General features: G+C 44.5%; 1 protein-coding gene across 1 annotated transcript in view; it reads right to left on the bottom strand.

Annotated features, from left to right (window-relative positions):
• The window catches only part of aco2 (aconitase 2, mitochondrial), a 55,608-nt gene that overhangs the window by 4,783 nt on the left and 27,610 nt on the right, over window positions 1-23,215 (bottom strand). Inside the window, exons 8-16 of the mRNA XM_072588548.1 lie at window positions 22,049-22,140; window positions 17,352-17,457; window positions 14,825-14,982; window positions 9,123-9,196; window positions 7,966-8,077; window positions 6,097-6,219; window positions 2,100-2,255; window positions 937-1,128; window positions 125-257 (exon numbers count right to left, since the gene is read on the bottom strand). Of these exons, the coding sequence (XP_072444649.1) occupies window positions 125-257; window positions 937-1,128; window positions 2,100-2,255; window positions 6,097-6,219; window positions 7,966-8,077; window positions 9,123-9,196; window positions 14,825-14,982; window positions 17,352-17,457; window positions 22,049-22,140 (1,146 nt within the window). The remainder of the gene's footprint in view (window positions 1-124; window positions 258-936; window positions 1,129-2,099; window positions 2,256-6,096; window positions 6,220-7,965; window positions 8,078-9,122; window positions 9,197-14,824; window positions 14,983-17,351; window positions 17,458-22,048; window positions 22,141-23,215) is intronic.

The raw sequence follows: 23,215 nt of genomic DNA, 5'->3' as shown, positions 1-23,215 counted from the left end.
TTTTAAAAAAACAGCATTAAATTCCTCCGTAGCTGTCACGTGCACCAATTAAATCCTAGTACTGTTACATTTTGTGAATGGGCAGACTGTATCAGAGATTTCAATTTCCACAGCATCCACCTACCGTGAATCCGAGCAAAGCTCTTGACAATGATGGCTCGACCTCCGAGATGCCGAGGTTCGAGGGCAGCATGTTCTCTGCTGGAGCCCTCACCATAGTTCTCATCACCAACCACCACCCAGCTGACACCTTGTTTCTGGGGAAGGACCAAAGAGAACTTTAGACTTTGCTCTCAAACCCTAATCCAGCACCGCTAACTCTGATTGGACATTTCCCTGAAGGTGGCGCCACATGGCCACTTGAAAACTCCCTTGGTCAAACAGCCGACTTGTTTTCTCTGTTACACTTTTAGATGTAATGGAATCAAACTGCTTTGTTTTTGAACACCCTGATCCTTTTAATCTGTTAAGGATCACAACACCAGGTTATTTATTTGGAAGCACTAGCTTTGAGAGCACAAGCTTGCGTTTCTAAATCAACCATTGGACACTAACCTGGTGTTGAGAGATGTTTAACTTTGTCCAACCCAGTTCAACACAAGCTCCTCCACATCAGGACTACCTTTTAATCTGGTATCAGGGTCGAACACAGATTGATTAGTTCACTCTTTTTAACCACTCTGCCTTCGGTCCTGGGTCAACGTGCTCAGATACCTTGACAGGGTCATGCTCAGGTTAATTAACTGCTGATAAGTGATGAAGGTGGGCAAAGCCAGAGTCTTGATACCATTGTTAGGGCAGCATTTTGCAGCGGTCACTCAGATCTTCCCTCTCTTTAGCGCAGGGCCAACAAACCTAGCAGTTCCTACCTCTGCCCGACACTGACCAGCTGAAGACAATGACAGTGATCGAGAGATCTTCCTCAGACTCCCATACCTTGTAAGCACGAGCGGTTTCTGGCACAGGCCCATACTGGTCGGTGAGGTAGTTTTTGACCTCATTGACTTTGTTATTCTCGATGTTAACAGCTCCGATGAGCAAGTTATTTGAAATGTTGTCAAGGTGCCCACGGAACTTCAGCCAAGGCCCAGCAGCAGATATGTGATCGGTGGTACACTTGCCTTTCACCTAAAACACAGTGCGACAAATCACAATGGGGGAAAAAGTGTCAGAACAACTAATTCCCAGACCAATGGTTAAAAGCCAGAGATGTGCCGATATTTGGATGCAGATTTCCTATGAGAGGACCAAAGGCCACATCTTTGTCATCCATGGAAAGGAATAGAACATGTCCTTCATGTCATTTCTGCAGTCAGTATCAATCACCTCCAATGGTCTATTTTACAACAGACTGAGAATAGCAGTTTCTAAATAAGTCAGTCAAGCCCATTCCTCTTTTCCAAATGACGCAGTAATAAGGACATTTGCCTTTGTAGACATTTATGGTAAATAGCATCATTTCCAATCAAAACGTCCACCATCAATTTATGCTTATAGTTCTAATGGTTGGGAGGGAGTGAGGTGGGGGGGGAGACAGAATGAGAGAGAGAGAAAAACAGGTCTTCCATCCCATTAGGTTGGCTCCAAAGACAAGGTGGAATGCTCCAATATATTCAAACTGCACCGAGTCCCGACTGAAAGACCTGCGTGCTAAGATAAAGGGAAGTACATTCATACAACGAATATCAGACAGCCTTCTAAGGATGGTGCAGGAACAGACAGATCTGGAGGTTTCTACCCACAATCACTGAAAGTAGTAGGGGCAGGTTGAGGAAGTGTGCATACGAAATCCTGGGCTTCGTAAACAGTGGCACAGAATTCAAAAACAAGGAAGAAATGACTAACTTTTTAACAAAAATGGTTTTGCACCTTTTCTTCTGTCATTCCCTTGTGGGATGTGGAATGAGAGTGTTGATGGCAAGGTCTGCATTTATTGTCCATATCCAATTGCCAGAGGGTAGTTAAGAGACACCCACATTGTTGTGGGACTGGAGTCACACACATAGGCCAGACTTCCTTCCCAAGGACATAAGTGAACCATGACAACCATGAACGATTCAATAAACTAAGGAGCGGTTCTCTCCCAATCTGCAACTGACCTTGATGAGCACCCTCAAGTTCACCAGGTCCTCGTTGTTCCACCGATCAAATGGCTCCAGCAGCTGCAGCCGATTACTTTCTGGGCTCACAACTACAGAGATGCCCTTGGAATCTTTTGGTGGGTACTGGTATGTATCCTCACCGGGATCAAAGCCCTTCAAGACAGAAATAATAAAAACATAGTGACCTCTCAACACATTCTCCGCAATTTCCTCTCTCCCCCACACTTTAGAATCTTTACACTGCACATACAGGCCATTGAGTCTGCACCAACCCTCTGAAGAGTATCCCACCAACACTCTCACCCTAACCCGTAACCCCACATTTATCGTGGCCAATCCACTTCACCTCACATGGCTAATCCACATCTTTGGACCGGGGAGAAGAAATGAGAGCCCATGCAGGAAACCCACATTGACATGGGGAGAATGTGCAAACTCTACACAGTCACCCAAGGCTGGAATTGAACCTGGGTCCCTGGTGCTGAAGCAACAGTGCTAACCACTAAACCACCTATTGATTCTCTATCCCCTTCCTTCTCCTTAAATAGGTGCTGATCTTGCTGGGTGTGGTCCCACATACACCAGGCAGATGAACGTGGTCACTCTTGCACCCAAGCAGCCCTACGTCTTGCAGGTATGCAAGAATCAACTGGTTACTTAAACAGAGGGGCATCACAGCTGAGACTGGTCTGTCCTCTGGCTGAGACCTACTTGTGTTGTCCAGCACAGTCACTACCCAGAAGTGGAAAAACCTATCTCCCTCCCTCAGGCTCACCAAAGCAATTTTAGTGTTTCTACCCCATTTACCTCCTCCTTGCACGGCTAAGTAACTCAGCAAAGATCATGCAACCGGATTCGTCATGCTCAAATCTGAATGCAAAGCCTGATCAGCAGCTGAGTAACCCAAGACCATTGGTAGGGCGCTCTCAGTCAACACTGCATCCAAAATTGACAAAGTTTGAATTGGTCATGAGCTCACCTGGAGATTTAATTTGATTAATGCTTTGTCCACCATCTGGAAACTATACTCTTATGTATTACAGAAAAAAAAAAGACATGCCTTTCATCTTGCACTCATCAGAACAGACACAGGAACACCCCATTTCAAAGGGGAAAAATACTACATGGGAAAATAGTGCTGATTGGTTGGCAGGTCAACTTTGAATGGTTGAGATTGATTTTCTCTTGTAGTAAAAGTTATTAGCTCTGCCTTTAAACATGGCACTCTTGCATCTATCCAGAGGACAAAAACCTTCGACTGTATGTTTCTCAGCAATACACAAGGTGGATACCACAAATCTTATACATGCTGTAAAGAGACTCCTCCATCTCACTGAAAACCTCTCAGTAAGTGATACAAGACAGTAGATCTTTATAGCTCCAACAACTGGAGAGCTAGATTAGATTGATTCCCTACAGTGTGGAAACAGGCCCTTTGGCCCAACCAGTCCACACCAACCCTCCAAAGAGTAACCCACCCAGACCCATTTCCCTCTGACTAATGCACCTAACACTATGGGCAAATTAGCATGGCCAATTTATGTGACGTGCACATCTTTGGACTGCGGGAGGTAACCGGAGCACCCGGAGGAAACCCATGCAGACACTGGGAAAACATGCAAACTCCACACAGTCGCCTGAAGCTGGAATCGAATGTGGTATCCTGGCACTGTGAGGCAGCAGTGCTAACCACTGAGCCACCGTGCTGCTTCTGAATGTTGGCTAGAGGTTCTGGGGTGCTCGTCCAGTGACATGACCACTACACCACCGCCTCCTTCTAAATCCAAAGTAGCGAAGGGATGGGCTACCCGAACAGTTGTTGAAGGAAGTGAGGACTAGCTAGGCATACACAAACGTCAAGACTTCACTCACTTGTAATCAGATGGCAATAAAAATATGAATGAAACCAAGTGGTGAGCAGCTTTTGACACCAAACTGAAAACATAGTGAAAGATGTGCCACAAGGCTTGGTTCTGCAAAAATATCAAGTGAATGTTGTTTTGAAATGCACGGCATAAGATTCCACAGTTTAATAGTCTAATATTTATAACAATCACAATGGTGAAGGAAAAGCTTCCACCAATTTGCACACATTAAGTGCATCATGTAGATGAATAACTTGGAAATGAACAATTCTTGTCATTTAGCCAAACATGTCAATCGTTTTGAAAATAGTAAGGTCTCAAACAGCTGTGCGATAAATAACCTGGAGCATAGTCCTTTTTAAAACTATTTTTCTGTGGGGAAAATGTGAATTTGTTTGTTTTGGAAGGGAGAACAAAAAAAAAGAACAGAATATTAGTTAATGGAGAAAGGTTGCAGAAGCTGCAACACAAAGGGAAATGGGGGTGCTTATACTCGACACAAAGCTAGCACACCGGTGCAGCAAGTAATCAGGAAGGCTAACTCAACATTGGTCCTTTTTTCAAGGGAGCAGGAGGAGGGAATGTCTTATGAGCAAAGGCTAAACAGTTTGGGACTCTACTGATTAAAATTTAGAAGATTTGAGAGGTGATCACATTGAAACATACAGGATTCTTAAGGGACTTGATAGGGTCAATGCTGAGATGTTATCCCTCATGGGAAAACCTAGGACCACAGAACAAGTCTCAGAATAAAGGGGTGTGCCAATTGAAGACTGAGATGAGGAGGAATTTCCTATCATACAGGGTCAAGTGTCTTTGGAACTCCTTGCCATTTGGCATTGTTGGGGGGAGCAGAGTCCTTGCATATTATTTAAGGCTGAGATAGATATGATTTTTGATCAGTCAGGGGATCAAGGAAAGTGGATGTGACAAATCAGTCATGATTCTATTGAATGGTGAAGCAGATTTGAGGGGCCGAATGGCCTCCACCTGACCTTTTTTTAAAAAAATGGTTTTATGGAATTAAACTGATTTCCAAAAGGGAATAAAACAATATGCAGGATGCTGAGATTGCAACCTTGGAGTTTGACAAGGTGCTGGTGACAGTAATGAGTTAGAAATTGTCAACACACAGTGTGGGCTGAATGATGTCATCATGATCATATGTCCCTAAACGTTAGGGAAAACACCCATGTCTCAAGAATTTCAGACTTTATCCTGCCTCTCTGCTTGAAGGATTGTAACAGATAGGAGAGAGAGCACAAGAAGAGAGAGGATGCCAATAGATGTGAAACAGTCTTAAAATCTAGAACTGGAGTCACAGTCACAAGATAAAAGGGGTCAGCCACTTAGGACTGAGGCGAAGAGAAATTGCACCACTTGAAGTGGTGTTAACTGTTGAAATTCTCTCCCCAGAGGGCTGCATGTGCTGAGTAGATTCAAGGATAAAAGTGACAGATATTTGGGAATTGCTCAAAAAACACAGCAGAGTGTTAGTTGGTCAGCTATCTTATGGAATGGCAGAGCAGGTTCAAGGGCCAATAAGACTTCCTCTGCTCCCATTTCATATGGTGTCACTGTAGGTGAGGTTCATGTAAAACTTTTATAACTTAGAAGCGGTGGGTTGGTAATTATTAATCTATTTGAAAATGAACTAAGAGCCACGGACCTGGGTTCAATTCCACCCTCTAGCAGGTGTGTGGAGTTTGCACATTCTCCCTGTCTCACAGTGGGTTTCTTCTGGGTGCTCTGGTTTCCTCCCAAAGTTGTGCAGGCTAGGTGGATTAGCCATGCTAAATTGCCCCATAGGTGTCCACGGATGTACAGATTAGGTGGGTTAACATGCAGAGTTATGGGTATTTGGGGAGGATCTGAATACTTCTTCCGGAGGTTTGGGGGGGGGGGGGGGGGGGGTGCGGGGAAGGGGAAGAGGGTTGGTGTCAACTCAATGGGCTGAGTGGCCTGCTATTGCACTGTAGGGGTTCTACGACTCTGAAACTGAAGCAGATTTGAGATACTTGTAAACCACCTTGTAAATAACAGGATCGGTGTGTGTGGTTTGAAACGAAAGCGTACCATAATCCTGCATGTTGATAGCTAGCCTGCCTGTCAGAGAGAGTGCCAGTTACCTTGCTGGGCAGTTCGTCAGCATTCGGAGGATTCAGTTTGAACTTCTTCCCATCAGCTCCTACCAGTGTGTCACGCTCGGGGTCAAACTTCAAGGTTCCAGCGAGAGCAAAGGCAGTGACAATCTGGGAACAGAAAACCATAAATCAATTGGACTGCAGCTCCTGCACAACCTCCATAGGATTGCACTGGCATGTGCATGTTACTACTTGGAAATATCAATCCAGTTCAATACCATCACAATAACTGACATTATAATATCCTGAGGAAGCTATTAGTCTCTGTCAGAGCAAAAGACACCATCATCATTTCAGCTTAGTGATATTGTGTCAGAAACAGGACACAACAGTCTCTGCCCCTACCTCCATCTAAAAGGGTGGAGATGCAGGGGCAGCAAGAGGACACTTGCCCATAATCCCTTCGGCAGCTTAATGCCAGAAGCAGCAAGATAGAGGATGGGGGAAAAAAAAAATTGTGGCTGAGAGCGCTGCTCCTTTAAGGTATTTTAGGTGTTGGTGTGGATTTCCTTGAATTCCAGAAGCATTAATCACTGTTTATAAACCGTTGCATTGTTTTGTAACTTTGGGGAAAAAAAAAGATCAAAACAATGGTACTTTAAAACAGGAGGAAGGGTCACAAAGGCAGAGGCTGCATGGTCAGCAAGAGAGAAGAAAAGAGGAAAAAAGAGAAAAGAGAAGAGAGAGAGACACTACTGTCTGACAGCAGTGGATCTGCACAGCCGTTGGCATTTGAGTTCAAGTATTTCAGAGACATCAGAAGTTAGTCCTAGAAACCTTTGGGGACAATTACAACATTTAAAAGGCATCTGGATGGGTATATGAATAGGAAGGATTTGAGGGATATGGCCCAGTCGCTGGCAAATGGGACTAGATTAATTTAGGATTATGTGGTCAGCAACGGACAAGTTGGACCGAGGGGTCTTTTTCTGTGCGGTACATCTCAATGAAGGAGAGACTTCCACCCCCTCAACAGGAAATCTAGGCTGGCAGCCAATTGGATTGGTCCCAGTGGTGCCAGTTTGGTGTGGTGGCCACTGCTGGGATTACAAGAGATGCCGTCAAACGGAACAGTTTAGACATGTCCAGGATCAAGAGTCTCAGCAAAGACATCTGGGTGGGGATGGCTGGGATGAGGAGGGTGGGTGAAGCATTAAAAGGGGTACCTCCAATGACCCAGGAAGCCTGCAAAAGAATTTGTTTTCACCTTTCCTGATGGTAGCTCAGATAGCTAGTGCTGTCGGGCTTTCCACAGGGTTGTTGATTCCACCCCCCACCCCCCTAATCTTTTGGGAGTTGAGTATTACCTGGGTTGGAACAGATTGGACCTCAATAGGTCCAATAGCAGATGGGTCACTCAACTCCTCCCCATCCAATACCTGTAAACTTTTACACAGACCTGACAGGCAGGTTGGTATGTGCGTGTGCATACCCTTGTGAGAGAAAAGGAGGAGGGTGTTTGCTGGGCAGACAGGAGTCATGAAGGCTACCCATATTCTACATTCAAATCCTATAGCATGGAAGATCCCGAAAGACCATTCCCTTCAGCAGCTCCGAACACCAATAAATGAAAACTTCAAATAGAATGCAGATCCAGACAAATCTTTCATCTCTGTACTCGATCCTGCTAGAGTCTTGATGCTGACTCACTGGAGTCTATAGCCCAGAAACAGGCCATTCTGCCCAACTGACTCATACAAGCCTCCTCCCATTTCAGTAATAGCTTCCATTCCTGCCCCCATAATGTTTTCTCTTTGCTCGCATTTGCTAACATTAATGAGTCAATCGCGACAAACTCATCAGATTTCTATGAAAATGAAAGTGAAAGCACAAAGGTGTCCCTGTGCATTTTACCTCAGGAGATGTGACAAAAGCATGGGTGGCAGGGTTGGCATCATTGCGCCCAGTGAAGTTTCTGTTGTACGAAGTCACAATGGTGTTCTTCTCACCTTTCTTAACGTCCCGCCTTGTGTGAAGTAAAAGGAAAGAGACAAAAATGAATAGCATGTGGGAAGAGGTGGTGGACAGCTTGAAAACATTCTTCAAAGGGGGTTTATTCAAACACTTGCAACAAGTCAATCAATACACCTCAGGGAAGTGGTATCAATTCTAACTAAACAATGAGCTAGATGGCAGCTCTGATCTGCTGACAATCAAATGAGGGAACTAATTGTTTTAATCATCCAAACAGAATCAAAGTGGAGCACACTTCTACTTTACAGAACATGAAGTCACCACATCTAACAGGCCTTAATTTAGCGAGCAGCATTTGCAATTACTAGAAGCATTCAGATAGCAGTGTCAGTTATAAAATGAACACATGGCTATCCTCTGGGCGGTGGTGGGGGTTTGCTGGGCAGACAGAAGTCATGAAGGCTATCCACATTCTACATTCAAATCCTATAGCATGAAGTGGGAACCCTCCTATTGTTCATCAGCCTCCACTTACATCATGATGAACTAAGCTTCCTTTTAAGTTTTGCCCTCTCTCTTCTGCTGCTACCAACTTCCTCTGAGCAGCAGGTCTTTATAAGGGAGTCCTGTTGGCATGTCACCTGACTGAAGGCTTATATCTTAGCAACGTCAATACACAAAAAGTCAATTTGGCATCACTGGCGAGCAATCAGTAATGAAAATCCATGGCTATTTGCCAAACCTCATCCATGCAGTCTCACCCCACAGTTGCTGTGGCCATCTCTAACATCCACTGCTGTCCACGCTCTGATTAAGAACACACCTTGACACAATTCCAATCCATCACACCACCATGCTCATTTTATTAATTTAACAGCAACAACGAGTATTGTTGGAAAACCAAAACAGTGCTCGGTTCAGTGCAAAGTCACCCAAGCACTATCAGGTTGTGCAAATTCCCAATTTGGATGCCATCTTTCATTTATTGTTCCACACAATGCACACCAGCCAATACCATAGGTGGAAAGATAAGCTAATTTTTGGTGCGGCCTCCTGCTTGATGCAGGGAGTAGAAAATGGAAGTGCAACTCCTCTACCTGTCCCACTGTCCAATGCAGGGCCCGCAGGCATTAGCCAAAACAAGTCCACCGACGTCCCTCAGGATTTTGGCCTGCAAAGACAAAAGTAGAATTAAGTTGGGAAGTCTTTGTCTGAAGCACCAGAGTCCACAGAAACCTGGTCACCAGTCCTTTCTGTAAATTTGTGGGTCCACAGAACACTAGATCTCCACCTACCTCACTGAGGTCCATGGAGCTGCTGCCAGTTTGACTCATTTTGTTCCAGTAGAGGCCAAGGAGGGGGTAAATCAGGTCTCAGGGAGGGATGGTCACAGGGCTGGTTGGTGAATTGGTGGGCAATGAAAGGGAGGTGGTTTCGGAGGAGCACTGCTTTCCCATCTCCACATCCATTGAGGGGCTGGGACCCAGCTTGTGCCATACTGTATTCATTGAGTCCAGCACTTCCTGCCTGGATGAGTGCAGCTCCACTGTCACATGAGCAGCTCGACAGCATCCAGGACAAAGCAGCCTTCCGGACTGGCACCCTACCCCCGTCCCTGCACAACACTTTTACACATGCACTCCCTCCATAAGATGGCAGCAGTGTACCACTTACAAGATGTAATGCAGTAACTTGGCTTCCCCTGACAGCCCCTTCCAAACATGCAACTTCTTGCACCAAGAACAAAGGCAGCAGGTGCATGGAATACCAACTTCAAGGTCCCCTCCAAGACTCTCATCATCCTGATTAGGAAAGATATTATCATTCCATCACTGACATAACAACAGTTCCTTTGAACTTCTGAAACGCCCTTCTGAACAACACAATGTACCTGCAGCATATTCAAGTCAGCAGCTCACTGCCAGCCCTTCAACGGCCAGTAAGGGGTGGACGGGGGGAGAGGGCGCGGGGGGAATAAATGGTGACCCAGCCAGCAATGGCCACATCCTGCAAATGAATAAAGGCAAAAAAAAAAACCCCTGCACTTTTAACATCAGTGTATCCGTAACACCTGAAATGGTGGACAGTGCATTCCCAGACGGAAATGTCCAGGTGCCTCCTGTATGTCCATATCGGAGGTTTAGGCAGTAGTTTAGTGAGAGAAAATACCCCAGCATGGCCAAGTGTACAGGCTGCCCAAACAGCAGTAAACAGGTGAAACATGGACATCATATTGAATTGGTAAAATCAGAGCTTCCATATCAATATCTTACACCCACCCACCCAGAGACTCTGAGTGTTCACCCCTAATTATCCACGGTGTTTAAATGTTTGGCTATTTTGGCTTGCTATAGATAAACATCTTTATTAAATGTAAAATAAATTAAAAGTACACATTTTCTGATGATAATTGTACTTGTTAATTTTATTTTGTACTTCCTCCAATTTACCAGCATGCTGTCAGGAACGGAGGAGTTGAGATATGAAAATAGACTGGAAAGGCTGGATTGTAGGTGGTGGGGGTGACCTTCCTGAGGTTTATAAACTCATGAGGGGCATTGAGAAGGGTCTTTTCCCTAACATGGGGGAGTTCAAAACTAGGGGGCATGTTCTCAAGGTGAGAGGAGAAAGTTTTGAAAAGGGCATGACAGACAACTTTTTGCTTTCTACTGTGTGCGCGGAATGAACTGCCAGAGAAAGTTGTGGATGCAGGTAAAGTTACAACTTTTAATTGATATTCAAATGAGTTCATGAATAGGAAAAGTTTGAAGGGAAATGGGCCAAACACAGACAGGTGGAGACTAGTTTAGTTTGGGAACATGGCTAATGTGGACTGGGTGGACCGAAGGGTCTGTATGACGACAAGACTCTGCCCCTGAAGGTAAAAACAGTCAATGGGTCAAATTCTGTGGGTGGCAGCACAACCTTCTCCCTCTCACCCATTATTTGCAACAAAGGGGAACATTGTATAAAAGTGGGGGGCAGTTTCACTACAACGTTACCGTTAATCGGTGAGACTGCACCTACTGTAGTGCAGAGAGATTTCGGCACACACTTGAGCAGGAGGGACATATTTGCAATGGAGACTGCTCAGGTTCGATTCACTAGGTTGGTTGAAGGGGCTTTTCTTTTGAAAAAAAATGGCTTCAGGCTAGCCCCATACTTGGAGCTGAGATGAACAAAAGTTGATCTTATCCAACGGGGGACTGACAAGATAGATGTTGAGAGTGTGCTTACTCTAATGTGATAGCGAGGCAAGGAACAGGGAGAGATATCAGCTGAACACGTGGCTGCAGGAGTGGTGCAGGAGGGAGGGTTTCAGGTCTGCAGATAATGGAGGCTCATTCTGGGGAAGTGGGACCTCTTCAAACAGGAGGCCTTCACTTGAACCAGAGGGGTACTCATATCCTGGGTGGGAAATTTACTAGTGCTATTTGGGTGGGTTTACACCAGCTCAGCAGGGGGATGGGAACCTGTGGTGACGTTTCACTGCACAGGAGGATGTGAGTAGGGAATACAGGGACAGGATTTCACAGTCACAGGAGTGTGCTGGCAGACAGCAAGCTGGTTTGAAGTGTGTCTACTTCAATGCCAGAAGTATGCGGACTGAGGTAGGTGAGCTTGCAGCACGGATAGGTACCCAGGACTTTGATATTGTGGCCAGATGCATGGATAAGGCAGGGTCAGGAATGGATGTTGCAGGTTCCAGGGTTTAACGCTTTCATTAAGATCAGGAAAGGTGGTAAAAGAGGGAGAGGTGTGGCCTTGTTAGTCAAGGACAGTATAACGGTAGCTGAAAGAATTTTTGACGAGGACTCATCTACTGAGGTGGTATAGGCTGTGGTTAGAAACAGGAGAGGAGAGGTCACACTGCTGGGAGTTTTTTTTAAAAAATAGGCCTCCGCAAAGTTCCAGGGATGGGGGAGGAGAGGATTGGCAAAACGATTCTGGGCGGGAGTGAAAGGAACAGGGTGGTCATAATAGGGAACTTTAACTTCCCCAACATTGACTGGAAATGCTACAACTCCATTACATTGGAAAAAAACTGATCGATCCAATGTGTGCAAGAGGGTTTCCTGATACAGATGGGATATTGGGTCCAGGTCGATGTGTTTGTTGATAGAATCTGTGGATGAGTGCCATGCCTCTAGGAATTCCCTGGCTGTTCTCTGTTTGGCTTGTCCTATAAATGGTAGTGTTGTCCCAGTCGAATTCATGTTGCTTGTCATCTGCGTGTGTGGCTACTAAGGATAGCTGGTCGTGTCGTTTCGTGGCTAGTTGGTGTTAATGGATATGGATCGTTAGCGGTCTTCCTGTTTGTCCTATGTAGTGTTTTGTGCAGTCCTTGCATGGGATTTTGTACACTACATTGGACAAACAGGACGACAGCTAACAATCCGTATCCACCAACAAGCCACGAAACGACACGATCAGCTATCCTTACTAGCCACACACGCAGATGACAAGCAACATGAATCCGACTGGGACAACACTACCATTATAGGACAAGCCAAACAGAGAACAGTCAGAGAATTCCTAAAGGCATGGCACTCATCCACAGATTCAAACAAACACATCGACCTGGACCCAATATACCGACCACTGCAGCAGACAGCTGGAACTGACAACCGGAAGTGGCAGAGACAAACCACTATAAATGCTGGAGGAAAGATCACAGAAGCGCTTCACAGGAGGCTCCCAAGCACTGAGGATGTCACCTAGACAGGGGACAAAACGTCTGCAACACAAATTCCCAGCTTGGCGAACAGAACCACAACGAGCACCCGAGCTACAAATCTTCTCACAAACTTTGATAGAAAATATTCAGCCTGGAGTCCGGTTACCAATGATGTGCCACATGGATCTGTTTTGGGACGACTGCTGTTCATCATTTTTATAAACTAGTTGGACGCAGGGATAGGTGGATGGGTTATAGAGGCATAGAGATGTACAGCACGGAAACACACTCTGGTCCAACATGCCCATGCTGACCAGATATCCCAACCCAATCAAGTCCCACCTGCCAACACCCGGCCCATATCCCTCCAAACCCTTCCTATTCATATACCCACCCAGATGCCTCTTAAATGTTGCAATTGTACTAGCCTCCACCACTTCCTCTGGCAGCTCATTCCATATTTGTACCATTCTGCATGAAAAAATTGTCCCTTAGGCCCCTTTTAAATCATTCCACTCTCACCCTAAACCCATGCCCTATTCCCCACCCCAGCAAAAAGACCTTGTCTATTTATCCTATCCATACCCCTCATGATTTTATAAACCTCTATGAGGTCACCCCTCAGCCTCTGATGCTCCAGGGAAAACAGCCCAAGCCTGTTCAACTACTACCTATAGTTCAAATCCTCCAAACCTGGCAACATCCTTGTAAATCTTTTCTGAACTGGAGAGTAAGCTTGCAGATGACACTAAAGATGGTGGAGTGGTGGACAGTGTGGAAGAATGTTGCAGGGGAACTTGGAGAAACTGTAGAATTGGGCTGAGAGGTGGCAAATGGAGTTCTATGCAGCTAAATGTGAGGTGATTCACTTTGGGAAGAATGACAGGAAGGCAGAATACTGGGTCAATAGAACGATTCTTGGTATCGGGGATGTGCAGAGGGATCTTGGTGTCCATGTACATAGACCCCTGAAAGTTGCTACCCAGGTTGATAGCGCTGTTAAGACGACATATGGTGTGTTAGGTTTTATTGTTGGAGGGATTGCGGTCCGGAGCCCTGATGTCATGCTGCAACTGTACAAACCGCTGATGTGGCCCCACTTGGAATATTGTGTCCAGTTCTGGTCGCCCCATTACAGGATGTGGAAGCATTGGAAAAGGTGCAGAGGAGATTTATCAGGATGTTGCCTGGTCCGGAGGGAAGGTCTTCTGAGGAAAGGCTGAAGGACTTGGGTCTGTTCTCATTGGAGAGAAGGCGGTTAAGAGGGGATTTAATAGAGACATACAAGATGATCAGAGGATTAGATAGGGTGAACAGTGAGAGTCTCTTTCCTAGCATGATGACGCCGGATTGTACGAGGGGCCATAGCTGCAAGTTGAGGGGTGATAGATTTAGGACAGAGGTCAGAGGCTGGTTCTTTATTCAGAGTGGTACGGGAGTAGAATGCCCTGCCCGCCAATGTAGTTAACCCAGCCTCATTAGGGACATTTAAACAGTCCTTGAATAAGGATATGGATGATGGGATAGTTTAGGGGGATAGGCTTAGATTAGTTCACAGGTTAGCGCAACAGAGGGCCAAAGGGCCTGTTCTGCTCTGTATTGATCTACATTCTAATAGGGATTCAAGATTAGCATCACTAATTTCAGGTCGAGATGAAGAGAAATGTTTCTCATTGAGAGGGTTGTTAGCATTTGGAATTCTCACTCCTTGCATGCACTGTAGGTTGGGTCACTGAGTACATTCAAGGGGTAAGTTAGACAACTATTGGTTGACAAGAGTTGAAGGTTGTAGGGGACAAGCAGGAAAGGGGTGTTCAGGTCAAATCAGATCAATATGATCTCTGCACAGTAAAACATTCCAGGTTCTTTGTAATGGGGGATGACAAACACATGGGACATTAACTCTAGTGAATAAATATGATTTAAAGTCCAGAATTGGAGGAGATGGTGATCTCAGAAGATATAGAACAGTACTTCAGAAAACATCTTTGCTTCTGTGCAGGAAAATAATATTGAGGATAGAGCAGAAAAAAGGGTGGCTGGCTTGTCTGAAGTGGGGAGACCACATGAAATCAATTCTATTGCAGTATACTGGGAACAGAATGGAGATCGTATACTTACATAACCGTCTCTCTCAATAGTAGCACGTATCTGCTCAGAGCCTGGTGTTACAGTGAACTGTGACTTACACTTCAGGCCGTGATCAAGGGCCTGTTGTGCAACAGCAGCTGAACGGCCCATATCCTCATAACTGCTGTTCGTACAGCTGCCGATCAGACCTGCCAACAGAAACATCGTTTCAATCCGGTACTGGCATCCAGTAAGGATTATTCATCTGCAAAAGTCTCTCTCTCCCTTCTTCCCCTTTCTCCAAACAATGTTTAAACAAAAAAAATACGCTCAGCAGGAGCAATGGAATAATTAAGTAATCTCTCACTATTAGAAACCAAAGACTTCCAACAAACCAAAAAAGGCCAGCAGCCTGGGCTCCAAGGCTTCTTCAATGGCTCAGTACGTCCAGTGAATAAAGACCAGGGAGCCCCTACATTTGATTTGATTGTTGGCCATTGCAAGTTAACTGACTTCTCAAGGGTGGTACACCTCTGGCTTTGACACCTCTGCCTCATCTATCTGGTCTGGTGGATATGAAACACTGAATAAGACTATTGTGAAGAGGAGCTCTCTATGGTGTCTTAGGCAGTATTCACCCCCTCAAGCAACACTGCAAAATAAAAAAAACAGACAGACAATCTGCACATTATCACTTAGAATTTGTGGGGATATTCCGATTACAAATTGGCTGTGTTCCCTACAACAGTGACTACACCTCAAGAGTATTTCATTGGCTATAAAGGTACTTTGAGAGAACTAGTAGTCACATACTCAGTAAAGGCACATCCTTTATGGTACATCCAAATATGTTTTATTGCCCATGTACCACAGTATATAGCTGAACATCTCAATACTTGTAAATTAAAGAAGGGCAATAAATACTCTAGCTCCTTGAAAAACAAAATATTAAAGAGTGAGAAAATGAACACGGGTGACTTATGGAAAGCTGTAATGATATAGATTTAAGGGTCCAATGGCAATTTCTGTGCTAGAACGTTTTCAGATTGTTTATTTAGAAAATACTTTGAAAAGCTTTGTATAAAACATACTCTGTATAGCCATCACTCTTCCTGCATCATTGCTGCTGTTACCCAACAAAATATCCTCCAACTCACCAATTCATGCAAACAGAAACATCTGCAATCATATGTACCTGAAATAAAGTGAAATAACGGGAGCAGAGCGAGAAGGTACAGTTTAGGAGAATCTTGTCACGTACAATGTTCCCTAATATCTGTATCTTAACTCACAAGAAATGCAGCTCACCCATTGCCCACTGTGCATTCGGACTTATATCAGGCCCTGGTGGTTTAAGGTTCCCCTCCTGGTTTCCTCATTCCCTCTATTATCACGCCCCCCTCAAACAGCAGCTTTCTTTGGCCTAAGAACTCTCTACATCTCAGCCATCCTCCCGCTCAGCCCTGATTTTAATTGCTCCAGTAAAACCTCAGCTACCTAAACTCTAGAACTCCCTTCTTAAAGCTCCTCCAACACTTTACCAATCTGTCTGCCTTTAAAGACACTCATTAAAGCTGACTTTCATGATTAATCATCTTTCCTAATATCTCCTTACATGGTTCAGGGTAAAATCAATTCATAACATTCCTATGTATGAAGATTTGGACTAAATCGGGCCTGCAGATGCTGGAGATCAGAGCAGAGAGGGTGGTGCTGGAAAAGTACAGCAGGTCAGGCAGCATCCGAGAAGCAGGAGAATCAACGTTTTAGGCATAAGCCCTTTATCAGCAATCCTGATGAAGGACTCGTGCCAGAAACAGCTAATCTCCTGCTCCTCAGATGCTGTCTGACCTATTATGCTTTTCCACCAAACTCCACTCTGTATTATCATGTTTTCTGACCTCAAAAGGCTTGATTTAAGAGCAAGTTGTTGCGTCACTGATGAAAGCTTGTATGGACTAAACAGTTGTTGGAACTGCCCTAGCTCTTAAATAAAAAAACTTATCGGAGCCTGGAGGTGGAACAGGACATAAATTAATCCTCAAACTAATACCGTGCTGAGATACAGACCCCATCATTGGTTGGTACACAAACGGTTATTCCATTTGTTCACTCTACAAAGGCTATCAGGCCAGGACAAATGTTCTACTCCCTTCCCACTAAATCTCACGAGACAGTTCTGCTGGGGATGGCCGACATCATTTGTGCACGAGCCACTGTTTTTGCAGGATGTGACAGCAAAGACCACTTTCCATGTGGGATCGCACCATCAGGTATGGGAACTGTGGATGACTCTCTGCCCTGTACTATGGGGAGACTGTGGCCAAGATACATGCCCACTTAATGTTGCAGATGTTGTCAAATAACACCGCATTTGGGAGCCCCCTTCTTGTCAGAACTTCTGAGTATTTTCTTTCATCACAGGGCCATCCAACCACACCATTTCAACTCATATTCCAGCAGGAGGAGAGAGGAATACCTGTAATGATTTCCTAGTTCCCGCCTTACTATATATTAATGCACCGCTATTAGGCCAAGTAAAACAGGGCTCCTTGTAGTGAAAGTGGCAATTGCTTACCGACGCGGATATCAAGAGGCCATCCATTCTTCTCTGCTGCTGCCCCGATCTCAGACACTGGGTGTGCAAGGTCAGGGGTGAAAGGTCCATTAATGTGCGGCTTAAGCTGAAATAAAAAGAAAAGCATTTTTCAGCAATGTGATGGGGAGAAAACATGAAATGCTTTCAAAGGTTGGTGTGTCAGGCAGAATGGCACAAGACAAGCCAGAAACGAGGATTAAAGTTGCACAGACCGTAAATCGGAGATAAAACCAGAAAGTGGAGGAAATATGCTCCCCAGCAAAAGCAAACCATCTGTTTTCTTTTTGCAGGTGAATGACCTGCTTCTTACTTCCAGCACAGATTGTTTTTATTTCAGAACTAGGACAAGTTCACTTTGGCCACTAAAGCCTGCCCCTCCACCACAGTGTCATACGAGTTTTGCAACGCTGGGAGCTGAGACAAAGACTGGGGGATTCGGGTGGCGAGAGTGGGAGCAGGCGGTTCAGGGTGGTGAGGCTGAGAGCTAGATTGGGCAGACAGCAGGAGTGGGAGAAGGCGACCTGAGGCAGCCGGTGAGAGCAGGAATCCGCTGCAAGGAGGGGAGAGCAGGAAGCCTGGATTAATGGTGGGGAAGAGGTTGAGCCTCAGCCCAAAGCAGTGAAGGTCAAGCCCATTATGGCCAGGCGCTTGTAGACTATGGTGTTGAACTGTAAACGATGTTTCTCTATTTTCCTGCTCTTTAGTAAGAGAGCCTGTAATGGTTAACTTTTTAAACTTTGTTTTCCTTATTTTTCTGCTTTGAAACAAAGATTCTGTACCTAGAGACCTTTGTACCTACGATAGCATCGTAATGGGAGTACATGTGGCAATAAAGCGAATTCAATTCAAGTCAAACAGCACGCAAACAAACCCTTCTGTCCAATTCATCCATGCTGAAGAGACATCCCAGCCTGACCTTGTCCCATTTGTCAGCATTTGGCCATTATCCCCCTCAGCCCTTCCTATTCATGTAACCTTCCAGATGCCTTTTAAATGTTGCTATTGTACCAGCCTCCACCACCTCCTCTAGCAGCTCATTTCATACACATACCACCCTCCGTGTGAAAACATTGCCCTTCAGGTCCTTTTTAAAATCTTTCCCCTCTCACCTTAAACCTACGCCCTTTAGTTTTGGACTCTCCCGCACAGTTCCACCATTGCATCCAGTGCAGAATGAATAACCTCTATTTTGTGTTTCTTCTCTGAGTTGCTGTGTGGTTTAATCCAAACACGCCACTCTCTTAAGTAAAGAGCTTCATCACTTTGTTGTGTGTTTGTGGCTACAGTTTGGCGAGTCGTCCTCAACTCTGATGAATAAGTTTCTGAGTTCAAGTACCACTCCCCAGGAAGCACACACATTCAGCCCAAGGCTGACAGCACAGTGTAGTACTGAAGGTGTGGTGTGATGTCAGAGAGGCCATCTTTCAGATGACATGTTAAATCTAAGCCCCATCTTTCTGCTTTGATAGATGTAATAGATCCCCTGACAATATATAAATCTAAAAAGATATTGCTATCTTTACCAATATTTTGCTACCAAGCAACACAAAAAATTTATTTATTGCAATGCAGTTGAAGGGAGTTCACTGTGTGCAAAACTGGCTGGTGCCAGGTACAACTGATTGCATTTCAAAAGTGCTTCATTGGCTCGGAGCCAAACTTTCCGCCATGAAGTATAATAATCGCTTTTCCTTTCACCAGATTTGCCTCCCTCACATGTTCCAGTCTCATTTGCCTGGCATGGTTTGAAATAATTGCCTGGTTGTCTTAATGGATAACCATTTAATCCTTTGCACACTGCCCTTGTGGGACAATCAAGAACAAGGGGAGAGGGTTTCAAAATAACAGACCTCCGATTTGATATGGGAGAAATTTCTCTTTCTCGGTGAGCACAGCAGGTTGGATCATTGAATTGGTCTTGAATGTATTCAATTTGAAGTAGGAAGGGCTCCTCCTTTGGGATCACAACGATGTGGGTCTCAGTCCCACGCTGAAGCTTGTATCCTGAATCATCACCTGGACTGTGGAAATGCTTCCCTGATAACTGTGGCACAGCGAATTCAGTAGCATAGGCCTTCAGGACCATTGCTGGAATGTTGTCAGAGCCTGTGGCTTACACAGTACCTAGTACCTACTGCCATTCCTGGCTATCGTGATGTATTGCTGCACACCTCACTCTTGACTTTCAAATGTAAAGGGAAAACACAGGATTCTAAGTTCTGAGTACGAAGGGTAGTCAAGGTTTTGTTGATGTCAGTAGAAAATACTGTTTGCCTTATTGCTGGATAAACATAATGCAGTGTGCAAAGAGTCCTGTGGGATTAATGCACACTGGACAGATTGAGAATAGAGACACATTGATCTGTCTGTGGAGCAGGCAGCAACATCAAATCACCCCTCCTGCTCAGAACAGTGCAATTCAGAACCAGATTGTCTTCTCAAAACGAAAGTGCTCCAAGTCATGAAAAACACGTCCGAATAGGTCTCCCCAAATACTCCCCCTGCGTCACTCCACCAAATAAAGCTAAAATTGTTCAGTTTGAAATGAGCATGTATTCATTGATAGCAGAGTTTTAAGTGGATTAGTAGGTCTAGGAATACAGCACTTCAACACAAGGTCTATTCAACCATCCCAAACAAATAAACAGCCAAAAGCTCTGAACTATAAAATAAAAATCATGAATCGGAACAAATCCACAACGGACTCCAATCTGAAGGCAGCATCAGTTGATAGAGTCTAGCTCAATGGATAGAAACTGTTCCCCATCTACCTCACCCAGAGTGACAGACAGCAGACTTGCAATTAACAATGCTTTTCAAACCTCTGGCTATCCCAAAGCCAATTAAGTATTGTTAAAGAGCAGTCACTGTTGTAACGTAATGAAGAAATGGCAATGCCGCCCCATCAGCCCAGACAGAGCATGTCATTAGCTCACATTTCACCTGATATCCGAGCATTCGTTGCATTTCTCTCAGTAAAGTCATGTTAAGCAGCAATTTTAATCTTATTCTGGTGTGCGAAGGCCAAATACAGAGCTCAGAACCTAAGGAAGGAAGCAGCTATTCATTCTTGGCCCATCTTGGATGACTTCTAGCTCAGCCCACCTTCCCAACACAACAAAACCACCTTCACTTCCCTCACTATTCAAACTTCTATCTTGAATATACTTAAAGATCAATCACAAAGCCTACCATTGCCAAAATTTTGACTGAGGACATATCTCTCATCTCAGCTCTAAATAGCCAAACCACGAGCATAAAATGTTTTGGTTAAAATCAGCTGCATTAGCATTTATCTTGCTAGCATAATTCCAAATGTTTCAATTAGATCACCTCTCGTTTTTCTAAATAGAACCTGGTTTACACACACTCAACATAGGACAGTTTCAGGAACCAGTCTTGTTAAAGCTTTGCTGTATACCCTCTGGAGCATGTACATCCTTCCTGAGATGTCACGTGAAGTTATTACATTAAATTATGACCCATGGGAATATAGTAGCAGGGATTGAGGATTAGTTCATGGACAGAAAATGGGGAATAGGATAATCCACAGGACGCATACAAACAAATACAGACTGAGGCCTCTTCTAGAGTAGTGTGTTAAGTCCTGGATGCCCTGATATAGGAAGATTATTATTTAAACTAGAGAGGATTCAGAAAAGATTTAACCAAGATTTTGCTGGGAATGAAGAGTTTCAGTTATAAGGAGAGGCTAGATAGTCTGGGACTTTTCTCACTGATACGAAGGAGATTGAGGGATGACCTCCCAGAGGTTTATAAATCACAAGAGGTATAGATAAGGTGAATGGCAGGTGTCTTTCCCCTAGGGTGGGGGCTTTCAAGATTAGGGGGTATATATTTTTAAAAAGGAGAGAGGAGAAAAGGTGTAAAAATACATAAGGAGCATTTTTTTTCTAAAACCACAGTGGTCTGTGCGTGGAATGAACTTCCAGAACAAATGGGTACAGTTATAAAAGACATTTGGATGAGTATATAAATAAGAAATGTTTGGAGGGATATGGGACAAGTGTAGGCAGGTGGGACCAGTTTAGATTGGGATTATGGACTGGTTAGACCGTAGGGTCTGTTTCTGTGCGATATGACCTTATAACTAAATCATCAAATTGCTCCACTTTCACCTATGCCATTGACAATCATTTGCCCCATAATGACCTCCACCAAGAGAGGGCTTACTACTGAACCATATGGTAAAGACACAGGGGGTGAGTGTTCAACTTAGCTGGTCACACTCTTGCCTTCAAGTCAGAAGATTGTGGGTTCAAGTCCGACTCCATAGTTTAGCATGTAACAGAGTCGGATGCTACAGTACAGTACAGTACTGAAGAGTGCTGCAGTGTCAGAGGGGCTCTCTCTTTAAGAACTTGCGCTGAAAAGCTGACACACAACGGTCTGCAAAAGAGCAGGGGAGTTTACCCAGTGTAGTTACGACAGACGTTTGGCACAGTAGGGACGAACACTACAGGCTCAGAGGCAATGTTATTGCCTTTGCACCACATATAAAGCTCTGAAGTTTCCTCATGTATATTTCCTAATTAACCTGCTCAGGGATGTTGTCACGCACCTCTGGAGCAGGTGGGACTTGAACCTGGGCCTTGGGGTCCAGGAACAGGGACGCTACCACTGAGCCACAAGAGGGTCCCATAAAGTTTGCTTACCTCACTGAGGTTAATTTCAATCAGCTGATCATATTCACAACCCTCGTCAGGAACCAGCAAGTCTTGGAAATTGTCAGCAAGAGCAGCGATCTCTGAAAATTGTGAAAGAAAAATATCTTCAAGAACTAGTCAATTGCAACTCTCCATCTCAGAATAGCACCTAACCGCAATCTATGAATCTATTCCACAAGTTGCTCATTATATGAAAATTACATTTTTAAAATTAGCAGCAAATGCACATTTTCCTACTTTAAGGCAGCAACTCACCTCCACGTACTGAAGGGTAATTAGAGTTGGGTAATGAATATTGTCCCAGTGAGTGACACGTGAATGATTAAAGAAATCATGAACTCTATTCCTTTAAACCATTCTTGCGAGTTAATTTAAAACAGTTTGCTGACTTTATCCAAGCTGCTTACAATCTTTGATACCTCTAACATTACCTGTCAAGGTCAAAGAGCTAACATTTCCCCCAGTCTTTCTTCATAACTCAGATCAGAGAGACTAGGGATCAGCTCAGAGATCCAATTTGCCCAGCCTTTTAAAAAATTATGATCCAATGACTAGAAATGGACTCAGTATTCAAATTACGATTTGACCAATGCACCTTCCTTTCGGATCATGATCGCCTTTGACTTTAGCATTTTATTAACTCAAAAAAAACACAGTAAGGCACACAATTTACACTGCATAGGATGCTGCAAGACAAGAAAAACATTATTTGAAGTTAGAGTTCATTCATCAGTCTAATAACAGCAGGGAAGAAAGCGGTTTTGAACCTGTTGGTGCAAGTTTCTGTATCTTCTGCCTGACTGAAGAGGTTGCAGGAGAGCATCACTGGGGTGGAATGCGCTGCCTCAGTGTGATGGGTGTATTTTGAAATCAGTCTGTTTGGACATGTTATACCTGGAGGTTACACTTGAGTTAGGCGTACTACCATTGCGCCACAAGCCCCCTTTTCAAAGTGGTGGAAAAACCAAGTTAATGTTAGTTAATGATTCTGGCCATGGTTGGGACTAGGGGATCAAAAGAAGCACCCAAGTCAGTAATGTAGTTATTTTGAATCAACCACCTCAAGCATGCTGGGACTGTCTGGGGCAAATGGGACTTGAACCTGGATCTTTAGGCTCAGGAGGTAGGCACACTACCGCTGCACCCTTGAGACTG

This window comes from Chiloscyllium punctatum, chromosome 18, assembly GCF_047496795.1.
Source record: "Chiloscyllium punctatum isolate Juve2018m chromosome 18, sChiPun1.3, whole genome shotgun sequence".
In the NCBI taxonomy this organism is placed as follows: Eukaryota; Metazoa; Chordata; class Chondrichthyes; order Orectolobiformes; family Hemiscylliidae; genus Chiloscyllium; species Chiloscyllium punctatum.
Note: the sequence above shows the minus strand (reverse complement) of the source record. Positions and strands in the feature narration are given on the sequence as shown.